Here is a 21,365-nt window from a genome sequence, read left to right as displayed (position 1 = left end):
GATTATATCATAAAGTGTTGACTTGGTAACGGCACTTCAAAACATTAGACACTTCTGGAAGGTAAAACAGCCATAAAAATGCAGCATTATAGTTAAATTTCAATAACCACTTTATTTCAGCATCTGACTACAAGAAAGAAAATCTGAGGGTAATCTTGCGGGTATGACCTATCTTGGGAGGCTGGTATGCTGTGATAGAAATACCTCTTACTTGTGAATGCATGAATTGCAGTTGCACGTGACTTTCTCCTTGGCTAGTGCAGGATCAGTGGGATATGCTTACACTGTGCTGGCACCCATCACCTCTGAAACAGTGATCCCATTGGCATTGTTACCAATTAATGTACTTGAATTATTGATAGGGGATTGGAGTATTGTGTACAGTGGGGATAGTTCAAGTTTCCTATGGTTGGATTTATCACAAAAGATTTTGATCCAGATGATGGTAAGGATTTTGCTTCTTGCATTATGCAAAAATGGAAGCAAATCCCCCCCTCGGCCTTTTGAGTAACATGTAAACTCTGCTTCCATCTTCCATTTCCCTTTCCTTTGTGTCTTCCTCTAAACACCTTTGATAGTTTAAAGAATTTACATCTTTTTTCCTTCTGAGAAACTCAGGTTAAGACCTGAAAGGATTAATTGAAGCTAGCACAACAGTCGGTATCATTGTATGCCTTTAATTTTTACCTTTATTAGGCCTACTAATTAAAGTCAAAAAAAAATGGGGAATAAGAAAACCTTAAATATTTCTTTAAAAAAATGTATCTGAGCTAAACAATTCATGACTTTTGAACAGAGGTAGAATTTCAGATCTGGAAGGGGGTTTGGCCATATTTTTCACCAGTGAAGAGCTCCATTTGATGTGAATCCATGTAGTAGATACTTATCTGCATTAGTAAAATTGAGATTAATGGTCCTGCTTTATAGGCTAAGTATTAAATGAGATAATTTATGTAAAAACACTTAACACTATACCTGTCATATAGTAAGTGCTTAATGAATGTTAGTGGCTACTACCACTATGTTATCTCCTAAGCCATCCAGAATGTCAGGACTCCAGTAAGTAGTAAGAGTTCATGTTGCTGACCTTCAGGAAGTTGGTGTATGTGGGTCAATACATCTGGACAGCTGTGGGGGAAAGTTTCTTTTTTTGAGATGGGGTTTCACTATTGTTGTTCTTAAACTCATGAGCTCAGCATCCTCCCGCCTCAGCCTCCTGAGCATCTGGGCCTTAAGGCGTGCGCCACCACACCCCACTTCCTGGCTGTTTCCTGAGGAGTCTGATGTTGAGGTAGAAGCTGTGTTGTGTTCACCGTGTGTGCTGCAGAGATGTCCTTCTACATATTACTGGGAGGTGGAGCTGGACAGGAATTTTGCTCAGGAAACAACGCCTTATAGTTAAAATGATGCCTTTAACTATAATGAACTAGAATGGATAGTGAAAAAGTGGAGTCACCTTGGAAGTGAACTTGGCTTGGCTTTTCCTGGTAGAACTCTGTGATTTGGCATATGTCAAACTCATGAGCTCAAGAGGTCCTCTCTCCTCAGCCTCCTAAACAACTAGGAGGCCTTGATGTTGTCAGATATAAAACTACTGTGATGACACCTACTTTGTAGGATCATTGTGAGGATTTATAGGGGAACAGGTATAAAGGGTTTAGCACGAGGCTGGACACATAATCCGGCTCGGTAAATGGTGATGATAGTTGTTGCCTAAGCATTTCTCCACTACAGGGAACGTTCTTGTAAGAGGGTATTCACGATGAACTCCATCCTCCCCACAAACCAGGAGCACATCCTTTGTACATAGCATCATGCTGGATTCAAAAGGACCAGACACACGTGAAACAAAAATCCCTCTTTTAATGGTCACAGTTAGTGGAAGACAAGAGCAAAAATTAAAACAAAGCCACCCTGTTTCCCTGCAATGTGACATGTCCTGTGGGTGGCATAAAGGTGAGAATGCTATGAGGTCACAGATGAGGAGAGACCAACTTTGCTAATCCAGCTAGACTGGTGGAAATAACAGCTTATGTGCTTTTAGTTATACTATTGAGTTCTTAGGGCCTTTTTTTATTATAAAAAATTTCAGAGTTTTTCAAAACTGAGAAAATACTTCAATGAACCCTCGCATGTCCATGGTCCAGCGTCAACAGTTGTCAGCCTGGCTGATCATGTTTTCTCTTATGTACACAGGCCCTCTTACTACTGACCTGTTACTTTACAACTGATGCCAGTAACTATATCATTTTAATATTTCCTCACTACCTGTTTTACTATGGACTCCTGAAAGATTAGTTTTTTTTCTTTAAAGCATAACTGCAATATTAAGTTCTCTTAAAGTTTATCTTTTTTTCTTTTTTAAACCTTATTTCATTAAAATGTGCAATGGCATAGGTATGGTAGCTGTATATCATGGATGTTAGAAAGCAGACCTACTTCAGGACCATAAAAATAGACAGCTAAAGGTTTTAACAACTTTCATTCTTTGAAAGGACACACATAAATTTCTGTATTAAGACTGTTTCTGCTTTATATCATGTGACCTGACTTTTGCATTTGGAAATGGAGTCCTGCTTTTCTAAAAATATAAATGGCCTTTAAAGTATTCTTCCCTTTGGAACCCAGGAAGTTGGTAAGTGAGTTATCTAATTTAGCATTGGGATAATTTCTTAAACTAAAAATCATACCACAATGAAGAATTCCTACTCTTCCCTCTTTGAGGAAGAAATGAAGACCCAACCTGATGGAATCTACCACATCAGCCTTGGAGAAAATGTGGGCAGGTACTCCTTGGCCAAGTCTATCAAGTTAAATCACAGCGCAGCTTTTACAAAATACTTAGAAAATAAATGCCCCCCCCCGCCCCCTTTTGCTAGGCCTAAACCTCAATACTGTGGAATGATTTTTCTTTCTCTTTCATGAGCAAGAATGTTATTGAATAAAAAAAAGTCAAATTCCTATGAAAAATGCAGAGTGTTTATGTTTTTGTTATGAGAGTAGAAATACCAGATTGTGGCAGAAGATGTCAAGTAGTTAAGGCTAAAAATTCAAAGTAATATTTGATGTTGTAAAAATTGTATAGGTTTCTTTTCTCTTTCCTTCACATTTTTGAAGAACCTACCTTGTAAACATAGTGATAAAATGCCAGGAATATTAGGATTTTAAGGAAATAATAGAGCCTATTATTTAAACTACAATATAAAAGGCAATTATATTGATGAAGAGCTACATGGGCTTTGTGTGTGTGAATAAACTTGGCCTGTGTTCAGCTTCTATTTGTTCTTCTGGCATAAACACATATTGTGTGTGATTCCAGTTTAATGGGGACCCGTTTGTATGCCAAGCAGCTGCATTTTAGGACCTATTGCGTGATTTCATAGCTCTCTGAAAATTGGTTCTATTCAGAACAAGAGATAGAAGAGGACAAGGGGGGTGGTGTGGGGGAGCTTCAACACACAATCATTTCTTTTCAATTGGAGCCAGAAAGGTTGATGACAACATGACCATTGTGTTGTAATGATAAGACCACTAAGGCATCTGTACCTCTCATCAAGGCTTTCACACCACAGCAGATACAATTTAATTCACTGCTCTGTCAGCAGTGCTGATACCATTATGCCGTCTGTCTCCACAGTTATAATCACTGTCCTCTGAGAAATGCAGTTGAAATGATCTTGAGCAGTCAAAGAAACTCTCAATTAAGGCTGCCACTTCCAATGTGTCAGATTGTGTCTTATGCACTTGGTACAATTTTCACTTCCAATCCTGTTTATTTACAATGTCTACCAGTAATTACACTTAACGTGTCATTTAGTGAGGGGGGCCCCTGCCAAGCCGATTGTTGGGTGCTGCTGTACCATTGAGTGGGAGTTTCTCGAAGTCAATGCCATCAGCAGCTTTTAGGCCCTGATGGGATGCAGTAGTAATGTTGATAATGCAAGTATCGTGCTCATCAAGTCATAATTAGATGCCACTCAAATGTGCCACTTGTAATAACAGTGTTGATTCATGTTTTTCTCGGTGACTGCAACTACTAATTAGTTAAGTGGTTTTTGGTTGGCCTGCATTTGCGGCAGATTATTATTACCCCTGAAAAAATGTCAAGGTTAGAGATGTTTCTGGCCATTTAGTGCTGCTTTATGAATTTGAATATTAACATAATAAGAACTTTGGACAGACTTAGGAAGTAATACATTTTTTGTATTTAATTTGGAGAGAATTTTTTTCCCTCTGAGTTTAATCATAATTGCAGGTTAATTAAGCTTAAATGAAGCAAAAGTAATCTCTCTTTGTGTTATGTGAGCCCAGAGCTTTTTGCCTAACTTTGTTGAGTTTCACATTTGGGTCCTTTAATTTTTTTTTTAAAGCCAAACAAATGTCAATAAATATACATGTCTACAGTTAGGTGTAAGGTTCTGAGGATTTCCTTTTAATAAGAAATGTGGGTGAGTGGAATTGGCATTTTCTTACTTGATCATGAGCCTCAAAATATAATCCAAGTTCTAAATGACTCTGTACCTTTAATTCTCAATTTACATAAACCAGCTACCTAAAAATCTAAAACAGTTTTTTAAATGTTGGTAAAAAAATCAAGTAAAATTTGATTTTTTCCCCTTATTCCTACTGATAGCTTATGATAGAAACAATTTAAACCCCTGTTTTCTTCACATGCTACATAAATCTCAGTGCTATGCTTCTGTGCTCTGGAGTTTGAAATAACAGTGACTGGCTTGTCACTTTTACAGACTAATATTACAACTCTTAGTTAAGCTGCCACATAGTTATGTCAGTCAACTTAAGATTTATTTTCATTTTACTTCTTATTACCTAATTTTCTTTATTAGATCCACATGTTATATTCTTCTAAGACATCTTGCTGCTGTTCATTTGTGGGAGAGTCTTTTATTTAAATTAGCAGATATGTCTATAGTATCCATAGCCACATAGAAAATATATGCTTTACAAACCTCCTAAATGTATGTTAGAGTAGTGCCTGTTCTTTGTTGTGTTCTTTTTTTTCTTTCTGTGTTCAGATATGAACTAAGTTAAGTCAGGGCAGCTTCTTAAAAACTTTTCTTGATAATGGCTAAAGGCTAGCCAGAGAAAGAATTGAAGTATTCGTAATCATGGGACGATGCGTGGGCTTCTGGAATAGCTGACTAATCCTTGAATGCTGAGACTTTTCCCCCTCATTCCTAGTTTCTCACATGGTTATAGAGGAAGTTAATTTCATGCAGAACCATCTTGAAATCGAGAAGACTTGTCGAGAAAGCGCTGAAGCTCTGGCCACAAAGGTGAGTCTCTCTTCAAGGTAGGGATATTTCTTGAGTTTTCAGATTTCAGCTTGTTTTGCTGGAGAGCGGCTTCTGCCCTGTTTGGCTCTGCCAGTACTGCAGTCACTCATCTCCCTACTCTGAGGGTGAGGAGAGGGATGCGGGTCTCAGAATCCTGGAATGGGATTATGTAAATATTTGCCTTGATGCAGAGGTGGTTTTGATTGTAAAAGGAGTGTTTGCGTGTGTGTATTTCCACAGTTGTGCTTTTTTTGCCTGGGACCAGGGTTCCTGAGTAGTCTGTTAATGTGCTGGACTTTCCATCTCTGCATTTGGTTCAGTGCTAACCAAGTTTAAAACTAACCAGGTGTGACATGAAAGAGCAGTGAGTGGGCCCTGCTGGGACTGATGGGAAAGCCAGCCTCCAGCCTTACATTTCAGGTGATTATTTGTGAGAGCAAAGCGAGGGCATGCAAAAGGTGACCTCGGTGCTCTGCTGATTGCCTCTAGCTGATGAATTTACCAAGTGTGTAATTTTCTATATTCTGTCTCATCAGAAGTACATTATTATTAAAGAATGTTTTTATCTCTGTCTTATGTATTTTGGGTTGGGTAAAATGCATCTGAAACACTTCATCAGAAAATGGATTACAGCAATTTTCAACCAAATTTCATTAGTAATGCTGGTTGTGTTTCTTTTCCTCCCCAACCCCCCAACATCCACCACCTCGGGAGTATTTCTTTGGATGTGACTGAAATCCTACCACCAATAAATAAATAAATAAATTTAATTTGTGTGCATTAGCAGTGTGCTTGGGAGAGGTATTTGCTTAATTGTTTGCATAACGACACTGCATTAGAATTCATAAGATATTCAATCAGAACTTAACTAAGAACATAAATTTGTGTGTGTGACTTCTCTCCTGTTATTTGTCTGAAGGATGCATAGCAACCCAGGCCCTTGCTTTGAAAACACCAAGAGCGTGGGTGCTCTTACTTCCTTTTACTCTGGGCAACAGCACCAGAGCTCCCCAGTCCATGATGGTGTAAGAATTCTCCTACCATTTCCTTTATCTCTTTTGAAATAGGCAGAGGAAAAAAAAATTGTATACAGAGCAGAATAGCTGCTGTGACTCTTCTGGGGCCTACAGATAGTCTCTATACTCTCTCTTATTCTTGACATTAATTCCAGTTGGAGTATAGACACTGGGCACCTCTCAGGATTGGCAGAGTTTATGGCCCACCTTTATTAAACAGGTAGCCTTTGGCAAGAGAATTTGCCTCTCTGAGCCATATAGTCCAAATGTTCTGAGTGTCTGTGTGGACCAGGGTTGTCATCTTAGGCATTCTCCAGATCCCCTTGGTCCAGGAGCATGGTCCAGGCATGTGTATGTTGGAAAGCTGCCAGGTATCCAGTGCTGTCTCCTCTTAGAAACCACTCTTGCCTAATCCCTAAGGTCATTCTTGCACCTAGGACTTTTAACTTATACCACTTGTTTCCTATCCTAAGAAGCCTTCTTGAAAATGGACATGTAGTTTGTTTCTGAGGGTGCAATGTGAATTCATAGGGAATGGAGTGAAAAACAAATCAAGAAGCAGAATTAATCCAGCATTAATTAATAGATTAACCTATTAATCTATAGATATGCTCAGCAGATGTGAAAGCAGAATTTGGAAGCTTCATTTTATGTGTGACACTAAGTGATAATAGAACATTCTGTTTCAGTATCAATTCTCATTTTTTGAAAGTAGACTCCATTTTCTGAGCAGAGAATTTTCTATAAGTTAATTGTTTTCCTAAACTTTTGCCTTCAGATTAATGACATATGGAATATTTAATTCTTACAATGTAATTTGACCTCATAATTTTCTTAAAAAAAGTGTGGATAGTTTGCTAAAATGTGGAAGCTAAACTGATATATACCAATTATTTTAAGTCAGAAAATTCAAAGCCATTTAATTTGCTTACTTTGTTTCTTTAAATATTCATTAAACTATGACAATATAAAAACTATTTAAATTTGAATACAGTAATAGGTTCATTTGGTGGGAGGGGGTCATGACTTACAAGGATTCCACGCAACAGGCAGTGTACCGTTAATCTGTAACTTGATGAGTAGCTGCAGTGAAATTGCTTAGCCAAAATCAGTGAGTACAGACTTCTCAAAAATGTTCATAAGACATCAGGCATTGCAAATCTTGTATTTCTTCTTTCAAAATATGAAAATGGTGTTTGAGAGAAGACTTAGGATGCTGTGTGGTTGGATTTTTCCCTCAAGCTAATGACTACCGAGTAGTTGTATTACACATGACCCATAGCTGATGGATTTGAGTGCCTGGTTTGATAGAGGCTTGAAGCTCTTTTGAGAATAGAACTGTTAACTCTCAGGTTATCAAGTAGTACTGTGATGGTCTGGGAAGAAATATATTAAGTACCACATGGCAAAAATCAGCATTTTAATGAATATCCTGGAAAAGAAAATGTATAGATGCACACCTTATTTGAAGAAAACTAGCTGATAAATGATTTTTCAAAGAAAAATAAAAACTAAGCCTCCTTTTTTAGTAGTAGTAGCTAAACCACTTGCTGAACTCTAACCTGATCTGTAATATCTCATTTGATCTTCATATTGGGGATAGAAACTGTTTTTATCCTTAGTTTGCTGATGAGAAATGAGACACTGAAGGATTAGGTTAGTTCTCGAGACTTGTGTGCTAAGGCATTCCGTCAGTCTGCATCTGTGATGCTCAGTGTGGATTCACTGAGTCTGAAACAGTACTGTGCTGGCCGTGTGGTCAGAGACTTGGATAAGTTACAGCGCATTTTTAAGGATTTTTTTTTCCTTTACATGAATCTGTTGTTCTCCAGAGATTGTAATGTGCAGGGATGGGAGTCATTTGTTTAAATATTAGAAGGCAGAGTTATAATTTGTCTTCATTTAAAAAAATTTCTTCTTAAATTGATGTTTCACACTCAGAAAAGATGTCATAGTATAAGAATTGACAAGAATCAATGGATGTGTAACTGATGTGATTCTGCAATCTGTGTATGGGGTGAAGGTGGGAGTTCATAACCCACTTGAATCAAAGTGTGGAATATGATATGTCAAGAAATTTGTAATGTTTTGAACAACCCACAATAAAAAATTAAAAAAAAAAAAAAAAGAATTGACAAGAAGATTCCTTGAGCCTCTTGGAAGGCTGTGCTGTAGCATTCATGGTTTACAGGACCCACGACAGCGTCTCCTGAAATTTTCCATCTTAAGGAAGAGGGGTTGGGGGCTTATGGGCCTCATCTCTTATCCCTGATCCCATAGAGTAACATGGGGAGATAGGGCCTAGGGACTGGGAAAAAGGGACTCTCTGAGTAGAGCTTCTGGGTCTTCCCTGGAAGAATCCATGGAATTTTTACAGCTATTTCTAAGAGATTCTTCCTGATTCCTCAGGGAAGTTAGGGAAACCTCTTGGGCTCCAGACCATGTCACTTTGTTCTCAATTATTGGGATAAGAATCAGATCTTCCAGACTGAAGTGGGCTGTGAGAAACCCAGAAGGGCCAAATTATGATCACAAATGGGCTGAAGCCAGATGTGTATCATACTAAACTTCTTGTTCTGGTGTCAAGTTTACAATAAAGAAGATAAGCTAGCATCCCAGTGACATTATGTTCATTTATTTCCAATGTCAGTTATTAAACCTGCTTATTCTTTATTAAGGAATAACAAATACATTAACAAATTAGGATTCCTTTTTACTGCTATGAATTAGAACTCTTTTTGTAGAGATAATAGGAACTACCTGTATTGTGATTTATTAAGATTCTGTGTACAGGTAGTGGAAACACATCTTGAACAAGCTCAAGCAAGAAAAGAGAAAGATATGGGAACTTGTTAGGGACGAATATTGGAGAATCCCAATTGTGAGTCAGGAGCAGTTTGGGAGTGGACTGGGGCTTGGGGAACCCTCTCTCCTTGCTTTTCTCTGCCTCTCTCTCCATATCAGCTTCATTTTCACCTTTGCAACACACTGCATTTCTCTCTTCCTCAGGGCAGTAGTAGAGTGTGGTTGCCAGCCCCTGTTATGTCCAGACACATGGAAACTCATTTCTATTCCAGCCTCCAAATTCCTAGAAAAGAGATCTTGCCAAACTTGGGTCACGTGTCTCATCTCTGGACTTACTAGCTATGGCTAATGGCTGGGGAAGGCTTTGGAGTTGTATGGTCTTCCCACAGAAATCACATGCTCACTGGAGATGAGTGGAAATGTCCAGAAAAGAAAGGACTTAAGCAAGCAGACACTTAAGAGGTGTTTTCAGTACAGCATCAAGATGAAAATTTACTTTAAATAAAGAATGTATATTAAGACTATTAATAACTAGAAATACTGGTGTTTTAATTCCTTATATGTATTTCCTCTTGGTCATAACTAGCATTTCCACTTGCTGCTGGCTGTAATCCAGGTACCAGGTTTTACTTAAAGTAACACATCTAATATTAAAACGTGTGAACACAACCTTGTTTAGTAAATCTGCTAATCCTCGTGTCCTGCTGTGACTGTTGTGAATATGCAAGACAAAAACCTGCTTAATTTGTCTATTGTTTACAAACCCAAGATAATTATTTGACTGCTGTTAAAATAACTATGTTTGCATTTTTTCTTAGCTAAATAAAGAAAATAAAACACTGAAAAGGATCAGCATGTTGTACATGGCCAAGCTGGGACCAGATGTCATAACTGAGGAGATAAACATTGACGAGGAGGAGCCTGCTGGGGACACAGACGGAGCTGCGGAGACCTGTGTGTCAGTGCAGTGTCAGAGGCAGATCAAAGGTGGGACCCTGCTCACTACCGAGCATGCTTCCAACTCCCTGACTGCATGTTGGAGCCACGTGAGAAGCTGTAAAATGCTAAATAGTTAACTTAAAAAAAAAAAAAATAAAAACGCTGATGCCTCAGGCCCACCCCTAGAAGCTATTTGAGAATCACAGGGTATAGCACTTATGCTTTATGGGTGGCTTTCTTGTTTGGAATTTGGCACTTTTGAGAGTGTTGTCTCCAGAAACAGCCAGTTAGACCACATCCTTAAGAATATGGACTGGGTATTAAGAGAATTTTAGATGTGTTATGCAAGATAGAAATTCATTTCTCTGAGGCTGGGGTCTGACTCAGTGGTAGAGTATGAGCTTAGCGCACTAGATGCCCTGGATCCCATTCCTAGCACCAAAAGATATGTGTGTGTCTATGTGTTTAGTTATCATTCCCTTTCAGTTTAGTTCTGTGTTGGAATCTTTGGAGGAGATTCCTCCTTAAATTACTTAGTCTCTGCCTTCTAAGAATACCTGATTTAAGCGGTGAGCTAAAAGCATACTCAGTATTAAACAACTGTGTTGGCTAGCAAGTAGTGCCATAGAGTCAAGATCATAGGAGACTTCTCTTCAGTGCAAATTAATTTTATTTATGTTCATATATATATATATATATACACACACACACACACATATATACATATATGTAATGTATATATGTATATATATATGCACATACACACACACACACACACACACATTGTTTCTGTTAAAGATGTCACAAAGCAGTTTCTGGCTTAATGACTATCAGAGCATTTTAACCTGGTACACATTCAGAAGTACTACTCTTTTGTTTATCTGGTAGATAAAATTTCAGGTACAGGTAGAAACATGGAAGGGTTTACCTGGCTTTACCTGACTCTTCAGCCTCTTAACCCAAGACAAAATAGAGTTGATGCTGGCTGAGAGGGAGAGGAGGTTTAAAGGATTTTCTTTTGTTCATTATTCTCCTTTCTTTAGGTCTTGAGCAATATGGTCTCATGTTCTTCCTTGGTAATTAGCCAGCCAGTGGAGAAAGTGATTTAGAATCGAATCACTGAGAACTTCTTCAAGCTGGGTCCACGTACAAAGTTTAATGCAATTTATAAATAACCACATAGCAGGTTTCTTACTGCCCTCAGAGAAGGATAAGAAATTAAAAGCAATTAAAAACAAGTGGCAAAACAGTAGGCCTGGATAAAAACTTAAGTAATCTGTGCTAATCCATGTGTATTTTTAAACATTTGAGTGGCAGAGGTAACTTTTAACATCAGAAGCTTTTGCCCTTAAAGTTGCTAATATATGCATTCTAGTAACATTTATCATTACATCACAATAATAAAAAGTAGAAATAAATTAAGAAATGAAGCACCCACAACTCTGGAGAGAAAATTACTAAAATTAACCCTTCTTTACATTTTTGTGTCAGTTGGAATAATGCTTATGGTCTATAAATTGGCAGGAAGTCAGGATTTTTTTCCTTCAAATCAAACTCTCCAAATTATTAACTGCCCGATTTTTTGTTTATATTGTGTTGTGACAAGAGCCATGGTCTTTATGAAATAAAAAAGAAATTAGTATGGTGCATTAAGCATAAGCCGAAGAAATTTAACTTCCCAATTGCTGGATAGTTTTCTCAAATTTGTGTTTGATCGATTGCAAAGAAAACTCACTTTGGTACATTTAACATGGTGAGATTGCCTGGTATAGAACCAGGGGTGTTTGGGGTGGGGCATGCAGGTGAGATTCCCATTGTCCTTTGCTTCTTATTTTCCTTCTTTTTGCCAAATAACCTTGATCATAAGCTGTATGGCTGGCATTTTCAGTTCTTTTGAATATGTTTGATTTATTTATTTTTTAAACCTTTTTCTTTTTTTTTTCCTTTAAAAATGCAGAACTTCGAGATCAAATTGTATCTGTTCAGGAGGAAAAGAAGATATTAGCCATTGAGTTGGAAAATCTGAAGAGCAAACTTGTAGAAGTAATTGAAGAAGTACGTATCTTAGGCCTGAAAGGCAAGGCTTTATGTGTTTTCAAACCAAAAGTCTTTTTTTGGGATTGGCTATATCAAACACTTGGTATTGCTAGCTAATTTTTGATATAAGAACTGTGTACCAATTTTGATCTTCTCCTTTGCCCCATTTCAGACATACAAAAAGGGTTAGGAAACATGGTCATTGAACGCTCAGGTACCCATTACCTAGCTGAATGATGCAATACTAGATAGCATCGACATGCTCCCTGTTGTCCCCATTTTTTTTTCTTACATGGGGCAGATTTGTAAGAATGGTAGCGGTTTCAGGTCACGCACTTCATTGCTTCTGGCAAAGAAGGAAGAGAGTATCTTGCTTCTCCAGTGGGATGGTCTGGCTCTGTTTAAAGGGGCTGTCCCTTTGTGTCCCTCCAGCACAGGCAGATATAGGGTAGATGTAAGAGGGGGTTCAAGCAGGGATTTGGAGACTCTTTCTCTTGTCCCCTTGAGGTGTCTTTAAGAACAGGATCACACAGTTGCCTTGTATTTGCTCGAGGCTGAGAGTCTAATTTCACCATATGGATTTAACTTGTCTCCATGGTTCTCAGATTCTGTAGCTCAAGAATTTCGCAGCGTATGGGCAACAGCACTTCAGGTGGCTGCCAAACGTGCCAGGGTTTGATCCCACCAGCGAGCAGCCTTCCGCAGTTTCCTCCATTCCTGTACATATATCACCAGTTCCTTGAAGGCCATGATGTAAAAAAGATTGGGAAGCAGTGCCCACCAGCCTTCCCAGCCCTGCTGCTTGTCCTTCACTATGGCAGGACATTATAATGAATGGGAAGAAGGGTGATAATACTTGTGTAGGGACTTTCCTGTTGGATAGTGACAAAAAGCAAAAGTAAAGCTTCTAGGAAAAGATGCCAGTTCACAGTCTCTCTGGAGGTGCTGTTGGACTCACGGCTGCTTTCAGGATCCTCATCCTGGCTTGTTTGTCAAGTCACCACCAGAGAGGGGCAGAAAATGCATTCTTCTGCTCCCCATACCATAGTGGGGGTCATTTATTGATGATTCTCTCTCCTTCCTCCTAGAGGTGTTATTGGAAGACAGTTCAGAAAGTATTTTTATTGTGACTGTCTCAGACATCTGAAAAGGTACAACGAGCACAATAATGAGCATCCTCTACCCGCTGCCCGGCTGAGCACACACAGATAGGCAAGTGAGGAAGCTGGTGCCTCTCCAGCTGCCTCTTCTCACTCGTGCCCAGCTCCCCCGAACTTGGTGCTCACCATTTGCATTTATAAGTTTAGTACAATCCATAGTGTTTGGAGTATTTTTAGATTACGTAAACAGACCTGCTTAATGTATTTGAGTGGTGATGGATGTCAAATGTTCTTTCAGAAATTTAAGTTTGGGGGAGAATATTTTCATGTGCTCCCCTCGTTGAGTATTGGATCTCTTGACTAAATGATTTGTGTATTTTCTGGGTGACCCATCATTATATTTTTGTGTTAAAAATACAAAATATATACATTAAAGGGTTAGGATATGGTCATCTTTCGAAACCGGTGCTGGTGCCAGCATGACTGTCTGAGTCAGGAACCAAGGGATCGCCCTCGAATAGCCACCTCTGAAGCTGTGGGGACAGCGCTGGCGATGCCTACCGTCTCGCTTAGCACTGCAGCTTCCTGTTGAAAACTTCGTGTTGAAAACTGAACAGCCATTTGAGAATCACACGTTGCCATATGTCTCGTTTTACAATGTTGGGTGTTTTCTCCCCTCAAAATCTTACATTTTTAGGTAAATAAAGTTAAACAAGAAAAGGCTGTTTTAAATTCAGAAGTTCTTGAACAGAGAAAAGTCTTAGAAAAATGCAACAGAGGTATGTCGTTCCAGTCTTTCTTCTCGACCGACCGCGTATGTCGTTTGTTTCGTTTACATGTATTTTGTGTCATTTTACCTAAAGACTCTCACAGTCCAAAATCTCCAGGACTGTTTTCCTAGCAGTGGGTGTCTTTCATTCCCACTCCTTTGTCATTGGGGGCATGTGAAAGTGGTTTCATTGAGGAGCTCAGAAACTACTTGTTTTGCAACTTTAGACATAAATGCCACATCTATGTCCTACATGTGTCCTGGGACCACAGTCATCTGGGCTGACCCTTCTGCATTTATGCATTTGATAGGTCATTTAGTGAATCTCAGTGCAAAGATTGGGACATCTACAGTGATTACTTGCAAAGAGATAACATTTTAAGTTATGAGGATGGGAAATGGAGCAAAGGGGAATTGAGAGTATAAATTGATGTAGAGAGTGGATACATGCTTGCTCTCAGGTCTGTGTCTGAAATCCGGCTCTGAGCTGCAGGTCATGAAGGATTCATGACCATTTAAATGAATTAGTAAAAACAAACTAATGATCAGGAAAGTCAGACCTGGTCTCATGGTGAGAGGACAATGTCTCCAGTGACTACTTCCAAGGAAAACTGTGTAATTCTAATTGTCACAGTGACCATATCACTCTTGTAAAACGTAAGAGTCTTCTGGGGGCTGTTGCTTATGTCCCCAATTGAGGGAGTGATGCTAAGTACAGATCTGGAGAAAGTTTATTCCAAGGGAGGGGACTCTGTCAGTCCATTTTTCATTGCTGTAACAAAGTACCAAAGGCTGAAAACTTGAGACAGAAAAGATGTTTATTGTTCCCAGTTTGAGAGATTCAAGAGCATGGCACAGCATGTGTTTGGTGATGGTGAGGGCCCCCTTTGGTTGAGTCATAGCATGATGGATGGCATCATGGTGGGAATGCAGATTGAGAGGGCAAGATCACATGGCAAGATGGAAAGCCATAGCTGAGGAAGGGACCAGTCTTGCTCTTTTAATAACAGTCCATTCTAGTGAGAACTCACCTACTCTGTGAGAACAACATTGCTTCTTTCTGAGACACAATGAGGTAATTACTGAGGCTAAGCCCCTCCTCTTAAAGGTTCTTCTTAATACCACCACATCGGGGACCATGAACCTTTGGGAGGCAAACCTCGTGCAGACCGTATCAGAGACCCCAGTATGCTTCTTGTTCTCCCCCACCCCCACCCCCAGCCACTTGGCTTCCTACTCTAGAAGCTCTGATACTAACAGGAAGTCTTTCAGACCTAGGGCTTCCCACATTGTCATTGGTGACAACTGTCAATCTGTGCCACTTATCAGCTGGGATTTTTAAACAAAAGACCTGGTAGTTAAGTGTGGGAGATGCATTGGATGGTAGCATTTCTTTAGGTCCTGATTCATTTTTAGGTAGAAATGTATCGAGGAATTTGCCAGCTTGAGGCTCTGCGCTGGAAACAGGGTTCTGCAGAGGTGGATCACACAGCCCTGCCTTCAGAGAGCCCCCTGTGTGGGCAGAGAGGCGGCTATCAATAAACACAGCACCAGGACCAACCTCGTTTCTTTCAGAATCCAAGTCAAAGGGACCTGGACATGTGAAAATTCACTTTTTATTATAGTGTTCTGGACATAGAAAAGAGTCAATTATCTTGCCCAGGGCTTCAGATAGTCGTAGTCTTCTTTGTTTTCTTCACAAAATTTCTTTTCTTAAATAGATTTTAAAAATCATTTAGCTCTCGGGGACCTATAATTCACACCACAAACCACCACTTATATTACTTTACTTGAGTAAGACTATTCGTCCTTCGTCTGAGGAGGCAGTAGATTTACAGAGTGGAGTTTGAAATACTATGTCATTACACAGCAAACCCGTCCTTAGTCAGTTAGAACTGAAGTGCCTGAGGAAAAGTGAGTGAAAGCAGCCATTAAGAGGGCCTTTTGAAGGATTTTAGTGACATGACTCAGCTCAGGACAAGGTGCCTCACCAGAAGCAACTGGGTGGTGCCACCCGACTCATTCCTAATTCTAGTGGCGTCACTATCCCCTTCATTCTGTCTGTGCCATTGTTTAACAAAGTAGGCCATTAAATGGCAAGAGTAGGAAAGAAGGCGTGTCACTTTTATTTGAGAGGACCTTCTTCTTGAAGGTGTCTGTTCTGTGGAATCATTTGGTCCTCTGGGCCCTGGTGTCTTTAAGGCTGTTTCCCTTCTTTGTAAACATGGAGAATACTTGAAAATAACACACATAGATACACAAATAACTTAAAATTTACATGTAACGTAAAAATATATACGTGTGTGTGTGTGTGTGTGTTTACACACATATATATTCCTTTTATTGGGTAACACTTTTTTGGGTAGAAAATTTAAATTTGTTCTAGGAAAAGAAAGCTTTGTAATCCAGAGATAAGCACTATTGACATTTTAGGATATGGGTCTTTTTGTGTGTGTGTGTGTGTGTGTGTGTGTGTGTGTGTGTTTGTGTAGGAAACGTTTATTTGAGGGCTCATGGTTTCAGAGTTCTCAATCCATAGACAGCAGGCTCCATTCCTCGGGGCTTGAGGTGAGGCAGAACATCATGGTGGATGGAAGAGTGTGGCAGAGGGAAGCAGCTCACATGATGATCAGGAATAGGATATATTCTTCTAATTAAAAAAACATATGTATCCATTAACTTTTTTGTTACATATGTTTACAATATATATGGAAGAGAATACTAGTAAAGGAAATCTCTCTTTACCTACTAATACCTGACAAACCCATAACCATCTTTCTTTGCTTATTCCCCTCTGTTGAATTTTATCTTTTTTCTTTCTCTTATTTAATAGTTTTGCCAAATATATATCTATCCCTAAATAGTACATTGTTTAATTTTGCATGTTTTTGGACTTGATATAACAGAATCATTTTGCTATAACCTCTGCAGATTTATTCACGTTGGGGCATTTATTTCACTACTACCTAATATTCCACAAGATAACCCTATCAGAATTCACTTATGCATTGATCTTTTTGCAGATATTTGAGTTATTTCCAGTATTTTGCTATTCTAAGTTATGTGTTATGAAAGTTCTCATACATGTCTCCTCATTTCTCTAATATATATGCCACAAGTAAAATTTTATCTTCAGTTTCTCTGTGTAAGGCCAGATTATTTTGCAAATAGATGTCATTTTACACTCCTCTTAGCAGTATATCTGATCCCATTCTGTACCCTTCCCAAACAAGATATCCACACTTTAATTTTTGCAAATTTCTTCTTCTTTCGGTAAAGAAAAGTACTTCACTTTGCATTTCCTGATGCCTAATAACAGTGAGCATTTTTCTACATGTTTATTGACTTTTTATATGCTTCCTGTCCTGTGACATGCCTGTTGATGTGTTTTCTGTGGCTTAAAAAGAAGAATTAATTTTGCACTAATTTTTGAAATTCACTTATTTTAAAATATATATCATAAATGTCTTCTCATTCACTAATTCTGTGTTTGCAATATTATAATTTTGGTGGCATAATAATTTTTTGCTACAATTTGCTCATCCTTTGATGTTAGATGATTTCATTGTTTTCAGCAATAGTGCACTTAGCATCCTTGCATCCATACCTGTGTGTGTATATATGTGATTTATTCTTTCAGGATGTGCATTCCCAGAAGTGGAATTGTCGAATCAAAAGATATGAATAGTTATAGATCTTTGATTCACATTACCAGGACACCCTCCAAAGAGCTTTTATCAATTTACATGCCAAGCAGGAATGGATGAGGGTCCCGTAGGCCTCAGTCTCTTTCCCACATCATTTCCCGTCTGTGTTCCTGATAACTTGTATGGCATACAGTCTTACTTTTCCTCCTCTTTTTAAGTGTCCATGTTAGCAGTGGAGGAGTATGAGGAGATGCAAGTGAACCTGGAGCTGGAGAAGGACCTCCGGAAGAAAGCAGAGTCATTTGCACAGGAGGTGGGTATTTCGCGGAGACCTGGTGTTTTGTTTTTGTTTCTCAAGGGACTTTGCTGATGACAAACAGAAAAAGAATGAGAATACATTCAGATTAAGAAGAGTGAGTTCTAGGGTTCTGCAGCACAGTAGGATGACTATAGTTTACAATTTATTATATATTTCATAAAGAACTAGAAGAGGGGCATTTGAAGATTCCCAGCACAAAGAAATGATAAATGTTTAAGGACATGGAAATGCTAATTACCCCGATTTAATCATCATACATACACATGTGCACATACACAAGTATCGGGTTATCATACTGTACACCATAAATATGCACATTTATTGTGTATCAGTTAGAAATAAGGGGGAATACACCTTTTGAGGTTAAATAAAAACCTACCAGTTTGCAATAAGGAGTACCTGGGTCAAGACATAGCTATAGAATGGTATCAAGTTCACCGAAGTTGGTGCAGGAAGGTTTGGGTTCAGATTCTGGCCATGTCAGATACTAGTCTTATAATCTCAGAACAACCCTTATTCTTTTGAGAGTCCACTTTCACCATCTGTAAAATAGATACTGATACATAAACTGAACCAAAAGGATTTTAGAACCAAATGGCATGATTTTTAAGAAGTATTTTTTAAACTATAAAGTGCTCTATGGGAGGAAGGAATTGCATTTAGTGGCACCCATCACTTGTGATGAGAAGCCTGGCTTGAGTCCACCTGTCATCTGAGATAACAGTACCACGGAATCCTCCTCTCTCTCCAGCTTCTCTCTGCTACACTCACTACGTGAGTTGATTCTTCCACTGGCTGTGGAACACCACCATCTTGTACCTCCATCGTCTCAGCCTCTCACCAATGTGATGATTTTCCTTTCATGTTAGAGATAAGCTTTGAGCTTCTCTAGTTCTGACTCTGTTGATATACAGTCATTGGGTGTCCCCTGGCTCTGGGGATGGTTTCCAGGGGAATGAGGAATCGCTAGTTGGTTCAAGTCATGGTGTGGAGCTGATCTGCAGTGAGATCTCCAAGTTGTTTAAGTATTTTGTATCTGTGTGTATAACCTGGGGTGAAGGAAAAAGCTAAGGAGGTGTGAAACAGACCGAGGGAGAAGAATCAAGGCTGTAGACGAAGACAGGGTTTTATGGGAATGATGTTTGAACAATGAGATTATGGTTTTGTGTGGGGGGTTTTTCTGTGCTTGAGCATAGCTGTGCTAGCAATGAACTCTACACAGGGTTAACTCCAAGTACATCTGATTTGAAATATTATGATTCATTTTATTCAGAGAGTTTAATGAAAGATGAGTGAATACTGTTCTTATTACTGGTAGAAAGGAAAACAGAATTGAAATGTGTTAGAGCCCTGTGGAAAAGCTTTAGCAGAACAAATAATGCAACCAGATAAACAGTGGAGGGGGTGGGAGGGTGGGGAGAATGCAAAGACACCTCCATTGCAAAACTGAAAAAGAGAGACTGAATTTGACCCAGATGCCAGGGTCTTATCTCAAGACATTTTCAATTTTCCATGTGTTGTTTGTAAAATGATGTTATAATACAAAGCAGCTCAAAGAAAACTCAAAGGCGGTGCAGCAGCAGAGGAGATAGATAGGAGAAGCAAGACTACAGCAAGAGCTTGGAAGTGAATGATTTACTCAGCCATTCAGCTGCTGGGCCTTATGCTCTAGCAGGAGAGTGAACGTGCTGCACTGTATTAGCCTGGAGTGAGGAGGAGGACCTCTGAAGAGGGAAGGCCAGAGGGTTGGTGCTTATGTTACTGGTGGCATAAACATCTAGCGTTGATCTACAGAATAGTGAGAAGAAAACTTTTTTAAAAAATAGTGCTCGACTGGAGCCAGTATGTTTTCCTCTGCCCATGGCTTGCAGATTCTCAAGTTTTCAGCAGACAGTTGCTGCTAAGAGACACATGGCTTAGTTTAGCACGAGGGTCTCCCTCTTTTACATTTTGTTCTTAGTACCTGTAGCAGCATTTGATTGCACTAGACGCTGTTGACGTGATGATCAAATGCTGAAGAAAGCAAGATGAGCTCTGCCCTTTTGGATTTAGAGTCTCGAGCCTAGAAATCAATTTTTAAAGTTTATTTACTTTATATTTTTAATTGAAAAAGGGATATTCGTGCTTGTAAAAAACACAGATCAATCCTCAAATGTATAATGACTCCTACTGATACTAGTTCATTTGAAAAACACAATTCCCTTCAACAAAAAGTCAGATGTTTTCTTAGCTGTGTTAAGTTTTTAAAATTTCATCAACATATTCAGAAATTTTAACAAGACTTTTGTATAATTAAAAAAAATTCTTTTTTGCTCTTCAGTATAGTTTTTTTCCTTTTCTAAGATACAGATGCTTTATTCTACCTGTATTCCCAGGAAACTATGAGACTGTTACATGATTCTTTTTTCTTTCTGAATACTTTAGATATTTGAGTATTATTTTGAAAAGAATGAATTAAATTAACAACATAAGATTTTTTTTTCATTATTACTCTTTGAAAAGATTTATAAAACTTCTCAGAAATTCTTATTCCTGCAGTGTTATTCATCTGAAATGAAACCAGCTTCCTGATTTGAACCAGCAAGTTCTTACAGAGCTGAAAATCAAATTCATTAGTGTTTGGTGACTGAATTCTCTTGAAATATTTTTTATTTTTAGAAGAGGAGTTATTTGAATTTTTTAATTTAGGCATCTTGAAGTTCAGAGAAGATAGTCTAATGAGTGCTTTTTTCAAGTTATTCTTGTTATTAAAGGAAATCTTCTATATATGTCTTCCTCTTACAATACTACTGTTCAGGGATTATTGTGAGGTTTTGCAAAAGGAATTCATGTTATTAACAACCTTGACTTGATGTCACATGTGTTGATGATGCAGTGGAGGTGGTTGTAAATCAGGCGATCCTGAACAGTTTTCCAGAGCACTGCCTGGATGAGGAGCACTCCTTTTTGCCAAGAGAGAGCCAAGTCCAAAGCTATCGCCCTGCTATCTTGATGGGCAGCTTGTGCCTGCTTGGTTTTACTGCTGGGTGGTCACCCTGCTGGCTTGGCCTCAAACACACCTGGTGGAAGGAAACCCCAGGTCAGTGGCTGTTTGCAGGCCCCTCCTGCTGACTGCCTGAGGCACTTTCTGAGGTGGGCCCGGGAGCCCAGCTAATTACGTTTCAAGAGGGGAAATGTATAAGAAGGAAATTATTATAATAATAGCAATGGTAATCAGAAATAAATTACTTTAGTTAGACTATTGGTCTAAAATTCTAGGTACTGTTATGAACTATTGATTACTCTTCTGTACTTTCAAGCCTCTAGGCTCCTTCTTCCGTAGCCCTGCATGCATGTGCACATGCACAACTCATGCTTACTCCTACAGAGGTGAGGAGTCAAGTGGAAGGATGCAGATTTCACATACTATGTATAATTCTGGATTTACCTGTTTGGC

The 21,365-nt window shown here is 38.9% G+C and overlaps 1 protein-coding gene across 5 annotated transcripts in view; it reads left to right on the top strand.

Moving 5' to 3' along the window:
• Positions 1–21,365, top strand: part of Shtn1 (shootin 1) — a 96,231-nt gene that overhangs the window by 26,827 nt on the left and 48,039 nt on the right. For 4 of the 5 annotated variants that reach the window (XM_048791276.1, XM_048791278.1, XM_015498307.2 and 1 more), the window contains exons 4-8: positions 5,203–5,297; positions 9,937–10,105; positions 12,015–12,112; positions 13,892–13,973; positions 17,829–17,923. In XM_048791276.1, the coding sequence (XP_048647233.1) occupies positions 5,203–5,297; positions 9,937–10,105; positions 12,015–12,112; positions 13,892–13,973; positions 17,829–17,923 (539 nt within the window). The remainder of the gene's footprint in view (positions 1–5,202; positions 5,298–9,936; positions 10,106–12,014; positions 12,113–13,891; positions 13,974–17,828; positions 17,924–21,365) is intronic. The other variant, XM_048791277.1, reaches the window with a different exon arrangement.

Source organism: Marmota marmota, unplaced genomic scaffold, assembly GCF_001458135.2.
Source record: "Marmota marmota marmota unplaced genomic scaffold, marMar, whole genome shotgun sequence".
NCBI lineage: Eukaryota > Metazoa > Chordata > Mammalia > Rodentia > Sciuridae > Marmota > Marmota marmota.
The sequence above is the reverse complement of the archived record's forward strand: the minus strand, read 5'-3'. Positions and strand labels throughout refer to the sequence as shown.